Raw genomic sequence first — 10166 nt, forward strand, 5'->3', positions numbered from 1 at the left:
ATGGTCACAATGATCTCTGTTACCTGAAATGACCTAATTATTCTCATATTAACGAAAAAATCTAATGATGTTAATAAAAAAGACCATTCACATAAGTTTTGGAAACTATATGGACCAGGTTCCTAAAAAATAAATTAGTAAGGATTAAGTTTGTAACATTTGTTAAACCATATGAACCATTAATGTAATTTTGTATTATATAAATAAACCTTGGACATACTGCAATTATCAAAAAGAACCCTCGTCATTGAAATTAACAAGAGTTTCGTTTATTATTAACTATGAACATAAACTAAATTAGCATTAAAAGTTTAGAACCAAACATTTACACCACCAAAAAGTACCTCCACGCAAATAAAAAAAATTGAAAGTTTCAATAGATCATATTAAGATCTCCGAGTTGAATATATGTGAAGGTTGCATAGCGAAGGGGATGGAAGAAAGACAATTGCAAGACAATTGCAAACACACAATAATGTTGTAATTTTGAATTTTAGATTAATAATGTCATATATTATAAATATGTTTTAAAAATAAATATTATGTATTTTGGATTCCCGATAACGAAATATCTAGAATTTTTACAATTCACTATCCAAATACAATCCGAAAAAACCGGATATTTGAATATTCCGATAATCTCCGATCAGATTTTCGGATTTTCAAATTGGATATTTAGATTGGAATATTTTTTAATACCCTAATTTCATCCGTATACAGAGACTTGTAACAAAAAGCTACCTAGTTTTCTACATGACAAGGACAATGTGAAAGCATGCCAATGATTCATAGCAAAAAAGGGTGTGAAAGGATCCCAATGCGTCATAGCAACAAAAGGTTTTTTATTCCTTACCCTTAGCATGACCTAGTTACTTATATAGTAGCTTTCAAATATATACCAATGGCATCAATATAATAGCCACAACGGCCAAAAAATCCAGCAAATGAACCTTTGTCCCATGGTACAGCGAAAGGGGTCCCAGTTACACTACCATAAGGTCCATGGGTGTTTTTGTTGGTGACGAATGTGAGTGACGATATTATCGTATAACCAGCATAGGTTCCCCCCGAGACACCAACTGTTCCATTGATAGCAATAATTTCCTCGTCCCACGTAAATGTAACCTAAGCCATAATAGAGAAATAGAAAAGGAAAAGTACAAGTCAACCAAAATAGCAAACGTCAGATTTAAAAAAGATAACAAATATAACGAAACTCAAGACATATTCATTAAGTGATGTTTGTACCTCAGAGACTATGTCTCCACCGTTCCAACCACCAGCCTTGTTAGAAGTTTTCTCTTCGCCCCTAAATTCGGTAGTGAACATGAGGGAGTATATGAGATCCCCATGATCTATGATTATCTTCTTCAGATGATGATTTCTCTCAAGTTGGAAAGACCACTGGTTTTCAGGATTTCCAAGAGATTTTTCTCCCCAAACTCCAACCTGTGTGATTTCGTCAGATGAAGCCTTCATATAGACACCGATTCCATCAATATAGTAGCCTGCAAGGCCATAAAGTCCACCAAAATTTCCTTTGTCCAATGGAACAGAGAAAGGATTATTTGTTACTCGACCAAAAGGTCCATGAATCTTCTTGTTCGAAAGAAATGATAGTGATGAAATTATTGTGTAGCCAGCATATTCCACTCTTGATACCCCAACTGTTCCATCGATGCCAATTATTTCCTCATCATCTTCAAACATAACCTAGCCAAGTCGGAGAATAATATTTTGTTTAAAAAAAGATTGCTTTTAACTCTTATTGAATGTTTAAATATAAACAAACGAGTGAAGAATTATATTTGTATTAGTGTGTTTGTTAAGACCTCAGAAACTGTTTCTCCACCATTCCAACCACCAGCCTTTTTGGAAGTGTACAAAATACCCTTTGATTCAGTAGTGAACATGAGAGAGTAAATTAGATCACCATGATCAATAGTTATCATCGTCAGTTTATGATCTTTTTTAAGTATGAACTCCCAAATATTTTGGGGACCTCCACTAGATTTTGTTCCCCATATTCCAACTCGAGCAAATTCTGGTGCTTTGAGAGAAGCCTTGCCAAAAGAACATACAAAAGGATAGCTAATTACGCACCCAGAGTAATTAAATAATAATATAACAAGTTAAATATAAATTATACGTTGTATGTAAAATATTACGAACAAGGTAAAACATAAAGCACCCGACATAAGTAAAGTAAACTTACTTGAATTTCATATGCGTTCTCGAGTTTTTCAATGACTCGAGCCATTGTTGGACGTTCACTTCGATCGGGCTTCAAGCATTGATATGCAATGGCAGCGAATGTGTTGAGAGAATGTGGCTTCATTTGTTCCCTCAAATTAGGAATAATGATATCATCCATTTTGTTCTCCTTATACTTACGTTCAGCCAATGGACCTAGAAAACCAGATCCTTCTAAAAACACGAGTTGTCCACACAAGATCTCAAATAGTACAACCCCAAACGAGTAAACGTCTGATTCCTTTGTTAGAACTCCAGTATGATAATACACCGGATCTAGATAGCCGTATGTGCCAGCAGCAGCGGTTACAAGAAAAGTGTGTTGTATATTTGCGGGAGCTATTTTAGATAATCCAAAATCAGCAACCTTTGCTTCCCAATCCTTGCTGAGCAGAATGTTTGCACTCTTAATGTCTCGATGGATAATTCTATGTTGTTGTCCAACTTCATCATGAAGATAATTTAAGCCACAAGCGGCGCCAATGCTTATTTTCAAACGCTTGATCCAGGTAAGGTCGACTGGGTTTTGTATATATCTGTCAAGGCTTCCCCTACTCTCATGTTCATAAACAAGTATTTTTTCCTTGTCTACGTAACAGAAACCAACCAGACTGACAAGATTTTTGTGTCTATAACTAGAAAGAGTTGTAATTTCCATCATGAATTCATGTTTCCCTTGTGTTGAATCAGGATCTAATCGCTTCACAGCGACATCAATGACACCATTAGACGATTGGAATTTTCCCTTGTAAACACTCCCAAATCCACCTTTGGCAATGAAATTTTCTTTATCAAAGTTTTTTGTAGCTAGGATTATATTTTCGAGCGGTATTTCCAAATGTCGCACTTTTTCCATAAGCTATACAATATCTGCAAATATAAAACCAAAATAGAAATCTAATAACTCATATTTTGGTAGGTTGATCGACATTTCAAAGAATTTTTGTTGTCACGTATGAATTGGTGTCATATGTAAAATTAAATAAAAATAATATTATAACTTATAAGTCTTAAGTCTCTATATATATATATATATATATATATATATATATATATATATATATATATATATATATATATATATATATAGGAATGAGTTCTATAGAAAACAAATAAGTAGGGCAACATCTACCGGAACCAATAATCAAATGACACGTGTCCATTTCTTTTTTCACAAGTAATGTATTGTGGAAGTTATTGTGGAAGTGATGTGTTGTCATGTTTTCATTGGTTCAAATATGTGTTGCCCTAATCATTCATTTTCCATATAACTCTTCCCTATATATATATATATATATATATATATATATATATATATATATATATATATATATATATATATATATATATATATATATATATATATATTTGAAGGTGTGTTTTGAAGCTGATGATTGATGTACTCATCTTATTGGTTGATCAATTATGGAATATAAGATTGATCAATTATGGAAGTGCTTAAAAAATTATTAATATTTAATAAATATATTAACATGAATGAATTGATGCCACTTCTCATTCATAAATGAATATCAAGGTTATAATGACATCATAATAATCATACATACTTATAAAGCTAGTATTTTTTCTTGAATCTCATGCATTTGAAATCTCCTTTTTTAACTTCCTTTCACCACATTCATTTGAAACTCTCGTGACTTTTCAATTCTTTACAATAATATTATAAATAAGTTAAATAATGTTGTATAAACAAGAAAGGGTGTTTTATTACAATGTCTTCATCCCACATTGACGGTGAGAGTAAACAAGAGAATGTTTCCTCTTATATAAATAGGAAATGTTGTGAAATGTTTCAAAGGGACCAAACCATGAGAACTTCTTCATGCCTACCTTTGTAGGATTTTGAAGGTATTATTTGGTAAGATTTTCTATATTGGCATGTGTCCAATTAACTTTTAGAATTCCAAAAATGGTTTTGAACCGAATTTTTTCAGGTTTAAACCGTGTTTCAGTTAGAAAAAAAATTATGTAGTTGGGTATAATGAGTTGGACCGGAGCTGGATCAATTTGGACCGATAAATGAATCATTTTCCTTTCACAACAAACATTTGAAACTCCCGTGATTTTTCAAATTATTTCTAATAATATTATAAATAAGTTACATAATTTTATATAAATATAAAAAACATCTACCTAAACCTAAAATTATAACTGTTTGAAAAATCACTTTGATTTAAAAGCACGAAATATATACAAACCGGGTTTCACTAGAAAAAAATATATGTAGTTTAGTATATTTAGTTGAATCAGTCTAAGTTTGATCTATTTGGACCATAAAAGAAGCATTTTCCTTTCACTACATATATTTGAAACTCCCATGATTTTTCAAATTGTTTCCAATGATATTTTAAAAAAGCTACATAATATTATATAAATATGAAAAAAATCTACCTAAAAATAAAATTATAATTGTTTGAAAATTCAATTTGATCAAAAGCATAAAATATTTACGTAGATTATATTTTATAAATGAATTCTTTTTATAATGAACTTTTGAATCTTGAAAATACATATAAACAAGCTTTCTATATTAAGTACCTAACCGAATTTATGATTTTAGAATTGAACAAAAAGTTATTCAATAAGAATTTACTTTTTTGGATAGCAATTTACAAGATTATAGAAAAATAAAACTATTGAACAATAAAGAAACGGTAAACAAGAGAAAAGGTGTTTTACTAAATAAGTTGAATAATGTTTTATTAACAAGAAAACGTGTTTTATTACAATGTTTTCATCCCACATCGATGGTGAGAGTAAACAAGAGAACGTTTCATTTTCTATAAATAGGAAATGTTGTGAATTATTTCAAATGGACCAAACCATGAGAACTTCCTTATGCCTACATTTTTAGGATGTCGAGGGTATTCTTTGGTGAGATTGTCTTTATTAGCAACTGTCCATTTAAGTTTTAAAATCCCAAAAATGGTTTTGAACATGATTTTTTTAGGCTCAAACAGAGTTTCAATTGAAAAACCGTTATGTAGTTTGGTATATTGAGTTGAATCGGTCTGAGTTTGATCAATTTGGACCGATAAAGGAAGCATTTTTCCTTTCAACACATACATTTGAAACTCCCATGATTTTTTAAATTGTTTCTAATAATATTATAAATAAGTTACATAAACATAAAATTATAATTGTTTGAAAAATAAATTTGATTCAAAAACACAAAATATATACAAACCGGGTTTCAATAGAAAAAACATTATGTAGTTTGGTATATTAAGCTAAATCGGTCCGAGTTTGATCAATTTGGACCGATAAATGAAGCATTTCCTTTCACCACATACATTTGAAACTCTCATGATTATTCAAATTGTTTATAATAATATTATAAGTTACATAATGTTATATAAATATAAAAAAACTACCTAAACATAAAATTATAATTGTTTGAAAAATCACTTTGATTCAAAAGCACGAAATATATACTCGATTATATTTTATAAATGAATTCATTTTATAATGACATTTTGAATTATGAAAATACATATACACAAACTTTCTATATTAAGTACCTAACTGAATTTATAATTTTAGGATTTAACAAAAGGTTATTAAATAAAAACTTGATTTTTTATATAGCAACTTACGAGATTACTGAAAAATGGAACTATTGAACAATAAATTTTCTACATAACGTTTTATTTTTATTATTTAGTATTTTTATTTAACAAAATGAAATTATAGGCAAATAGAGAAATGAGTTTAATTAAAATGTCTTCATCACACATTGATCGTGAGAGTAAACAAGAGAATGTATTTTCCTCTATAAATAGGAAAGATTGTGAGTATTTTAAAGGGACTAAGCCATGAGATCTTCCTTGCATCTAACTTTGTAGGACGTTGATTGTATTCTTTGGTGAGATTGTCTTTGTCGACAAGTAGCCAATTAAATTTCAGAATTTCGAAAATGATTTTGGATCATATCATTTAGATTTGGATCGAGTTTAATAAGGATCCGAGTGTCTTCTGACTGAGTTAGGCAAACTCGCTTCCATTAGCGGCCGAGTTTAAGTAACATGCCGAGTATTTGGTTGTGTTAGTCAAGTTTTCCAACCCCGTATGTAATACAATTTAAAGTTTTAACCTTATAAAAGACATCACTATTATCATATGTTCTACATAATTATGGTAATATTTATGATACAAAACATTTTTTTACTATTTAAGATAAAAAGTTGTCTTTATTATCATATGTCGTACACAATGATCAAATTTAAGATAGATAAAAAGATGTCTTTATTATCGTATTTTCTACATAATGATAATATTTAATATAAACGTTTTAATTTAATATGAAATTATTATTTAATAGATAACAATAACGATTTATTTATTTTTAAAAATTAATTTTTTTTCTATTTTAATCATATACCATTGTATATGCAAAACAACTTCAAGTTCCAACATTATCTCTTATAATATAGTTCAACATAATAACAATACTAAAAATCATTTTTTATATTTTTTATGAAATTATTACTTAATTGTTAATAACAATGATTTAGTTATTTTTAATATAAAATATTTTTTTTATATCTCACGCAACGTGCGGACATTCACCTAGTTATGGTATAAATCTATACAAAGATAACTAGATCGGAATAAGACATCCTCCCAAATAAATGAAAATAATTTTGTCACGTGTCACTCTCTTATTAACTAGGACACGTGTCACTTTTTGGTATTTTTAAATAAATGCTCTCATTTTTCATTTTCTCATTTTTTTTTATCTTTTCTTAATTAACACATTATATTTACACATCGATTAATAATTGTCTTAATTGAAAATAACCAATAAATTACAATATTAGAATTCATATAGTATCTAATATGTTTCCTTTTAAATTCAAATTTTAAAATCAAATTTTAAATTTTAAATTTCAAATTTAAATAATTTTTTGTTTAAACCTTCAAATTTTATTTTTTGTTTTATCCAACCCGTATAAGATACATGTCTCATAACTAGTTTGAATATATATTAATTATGTAAGTCGGCTAATAGGCTCGTACAATTTGAGCACGAGGTGTTTAGATACTCAAGTTGGATTTGAATTCATGGAAAAGTAAACGAGACAACTCTTTCGTAAAATGTTTTTGTATAGGTGGGTGGAATGAATGTGAAGTACTATGATATAGCTGAGGTAAACTTTTCATGAACAACAAATATATGTGAATCTCGATATGGTTTTCCCGCTCATGTTGAACTGGGTTGCAGTACGAGTAAACAGATGAGATGTTGTCAATGTATACCAACATTGGATAACGAATGTGAACGCACAACTTTAAGATAAGATTGCACAACCAACATATTTTAGAGATTTTATTAGTGACCCAGCGTTATTCAACTTCGGTGTTGGATCGAGACAAAGTGGTTTTGCATTTTGTGGACCAGGAAATTAGAATGTTTCCCCAAAAGACACTATAACGCCCCATTTTTTGTATGTGATTTAATTAAAGTTTTTCATTTCTTGAGGGGTACTCAACGAGTCTGTAGCCCGACTCGTCGAGTAGAGACGGGATGATCATGCAAGTTAAGCTGGCGACTTGGCGAGTTCGCCTGTCTGGATGAAGCCCTAATTTTAAGGGTTTGCACCCTATTTAAACACACTTATACACCCCAACCTCGCCTCCATCACTCTCAGAGCATCTATTACCGAACCCTAGCCCCCTTATTGAGTGTGTGAGTGATTGTTGCTTTGTGAAGGAACTTTTGGAGCAAGTAGAAGAAGGAGAAGGTTGAAGAGTTCAAGGAAGAGGAAGTAGATCCAGAACACACTCAGTTGTGGTCATCTTTTTTGGTAATAAAGCCTCCATCTTGTTTATTGATCTAGTAGATCTTGTTTGTCCCCAAATTGTTGCTTTTAAGCCCAAAAACCCCAAATCCTTTGTGATAAAGTCTTATGATCGGGTCATACCCGATATGGACTCTCATTGCATTCTAGAAGTGTAAAGTTTCAGTTATGGTCGTGATTGAGGTCCCTCTTGAGCTTGGAACCCCATTAAGAGCTTAGGTTTGGCATTTGAAGCCTTTAAAGCCATGCATGCACGTAAATTTTGCAACTTTACGTGATAAGCATGCCCTAGAAGCTTGGATCTGTGATTTGGAGCCGCTGCATGGCTCAAATAAGGTCATTATGGAAAAAGGACTGAATGGACTCGGTGAGTCGCAAGGTTGACTCGGCGAGTCATATGAAGTTAGTCGTGGACTCGACGAGTTGGATGAGCAACTCGGCGAGTCCGATGAAGATTGCCTTAGACTCGACGAGTTGTTCTACAACTCGGCGAGTCGGATGAGTTTTCCCGAGAAAAGTAGTGTTTGAGTGGAATAGCTTCATTCCTTCGTAGTTACACATAAAGTTAGCAAATTTACATGTTCAGATGATCCCAAGGGATCAGATCTACGAGTTAGATGCTCTGGAATGGATTAGAATTCGATTGTATGGAATCTGCGTGATAGGACTCGGCGAGTCGTTCTTCGGACTCGACGAGTCGAGTCGCGAGTCCCCGTTTTTCTTCGAGTTGTGAGTTTAGGATGAATCAGTGAGTGGGAAAGGGACTCGGTGAGTTAAATTCTGAACGAGTAAAGGAGGGACTCGGCGAGTCTACGCCCTGACTCAGCGAGTCCGGTCAACTACAGAGTTGACTTTGACTAAGGAGTTGACCTTGATCAGGGGTAAAATAGTCATTTTACCTTGAGGGCATTTACATGTAACTGATCCTAGGGTTTTTGGAACTTGTAGACAGATAGTTTCGGAGCAGCAGTCAGCCAGTGTTAGAGTTAGCATCTCAGCAGCCAGCGTTATGAGGTGAGTTTCCTTCCAGTAGGAACGGGTCTACGGCCACAATGTCGGCTCGTTTAGTTAGCAGTAGTTCCGGACCTCGGTCCGATGCAGTAGTTAGATTGCTTGATGTCTTTGTGATTCAAGCATGTTTTGTGCTATGTGTTCCGAACCCTGGTCCAATGCAGTATGCAGTATATGTGTTCATGCTAGTTGATATGTTTATGATATGCTATGTTCAGTCAGTTCCGGACTTCGGTCCGATGCAAGGGAGAAGGTCCCAGTCAGTTCCGGACTTCGGTCCGATGCAGGGGACAATGTCTCAGTCAGTTCCGGACTTTGGTCCGATGCAGTTTTTGGACTTCGGTCCGATGCAGAGGGCAAGGCCCTGGTCACTTTCCGGACTTTGGTCTGATGCAGTGGGCAAGGCCTAGTATGTGCTTTATATGTTATTGTATGGTATGTGGTAGTTTGGGGGATCTCACTTAGCTTTGTGCTTACAGTTTCAGTTTTGGTTTCAGGTACTTCTGCTAGTAAGGGGAAGAGCTCGAGATGATGGCATGGCACATACTACAGCTTCAGTTTAGCCTGGGAATTTAGTCTGATATTTTGATATGATTGATACACTTTTTGTTCTGGATACTGTTAATATGACTTTTGAATTACTCGTTCCATGGTTTTATTATATATGACGTTTGATGTTGTGATTTTTATTAATATTAAAACAAAATTTTTGGGTCGTATTTTGGGTCGTTACAGACACACTATTCAAAGGTACACCATCATGTATTACGAAAGTCACCTAGTCATAATCAATACAGAAAATAGGTTGATATGGTGTTAATGGAAATGGATGTAATCCAAGTTCGAGGGTACCTTTCAAGTATCATGAGATGTGTTTTAAAGCGTCCTAATGTGGGTCACAAGGTGTGTGCATAAAGTAATAAACATATTTGTTGAACTGAATATGGAATATGTGTTCTCGTAAACATAAGGTATTGTAGAGCACCTGCTAGACTATAGTATAAAGAGGTATCGGACATTAGTTCGCCAACATTACCATCAAACCATAAAACATTTCACCATCCCTGCGAGATTGTTTTA

General features: G+C 32.7%; 1 protein-coding gene across 1 annotated transcript; it reads right to left on the reverse strand.

Moving 5' to 3' along the window:
• Window positions 1-724: 724 nt before the first annotated feature.
• Window positions 725-3117, reverse strand: LOC145068531 (uncharacterized). The gene is made up of 4 exons (XM_079015511.1): window positions 2216-3117; window positions 1833-2063; window positions 1249-1713; window positions 725-1125 (listed from the first exon to the last, which is right to left on the reverse strand). Exons 1-4 carry the CDS (start codon window positions 3107-3109, stop codon window positions 874-876), a joined length of 1842 nt encoding a protein of 613 aa, XP_078871637.1. The 5' UTR covers window positions 3110-3117; the 3' UTR covers window positions 725-873.
• Between the last annotated feature and the right edge of the window lie 7049 nt (window positions 3118-10166).

This window comes from Lactuca serriola, chromosome 8 (genome assembly GCF_051521515.1).
Source record: "Lactuca serriola cultivar US96UC23 chromosome 8, Lser_US96UC23_V15, whole genome shotgun sequence".
Classification (NCBI taxonomy): Eukaryota; Viridiplantae; Streptophyta; class Magnoliopsida; order Asterales; family Asteraceae; genus Lactuca; species Lactuca serriola.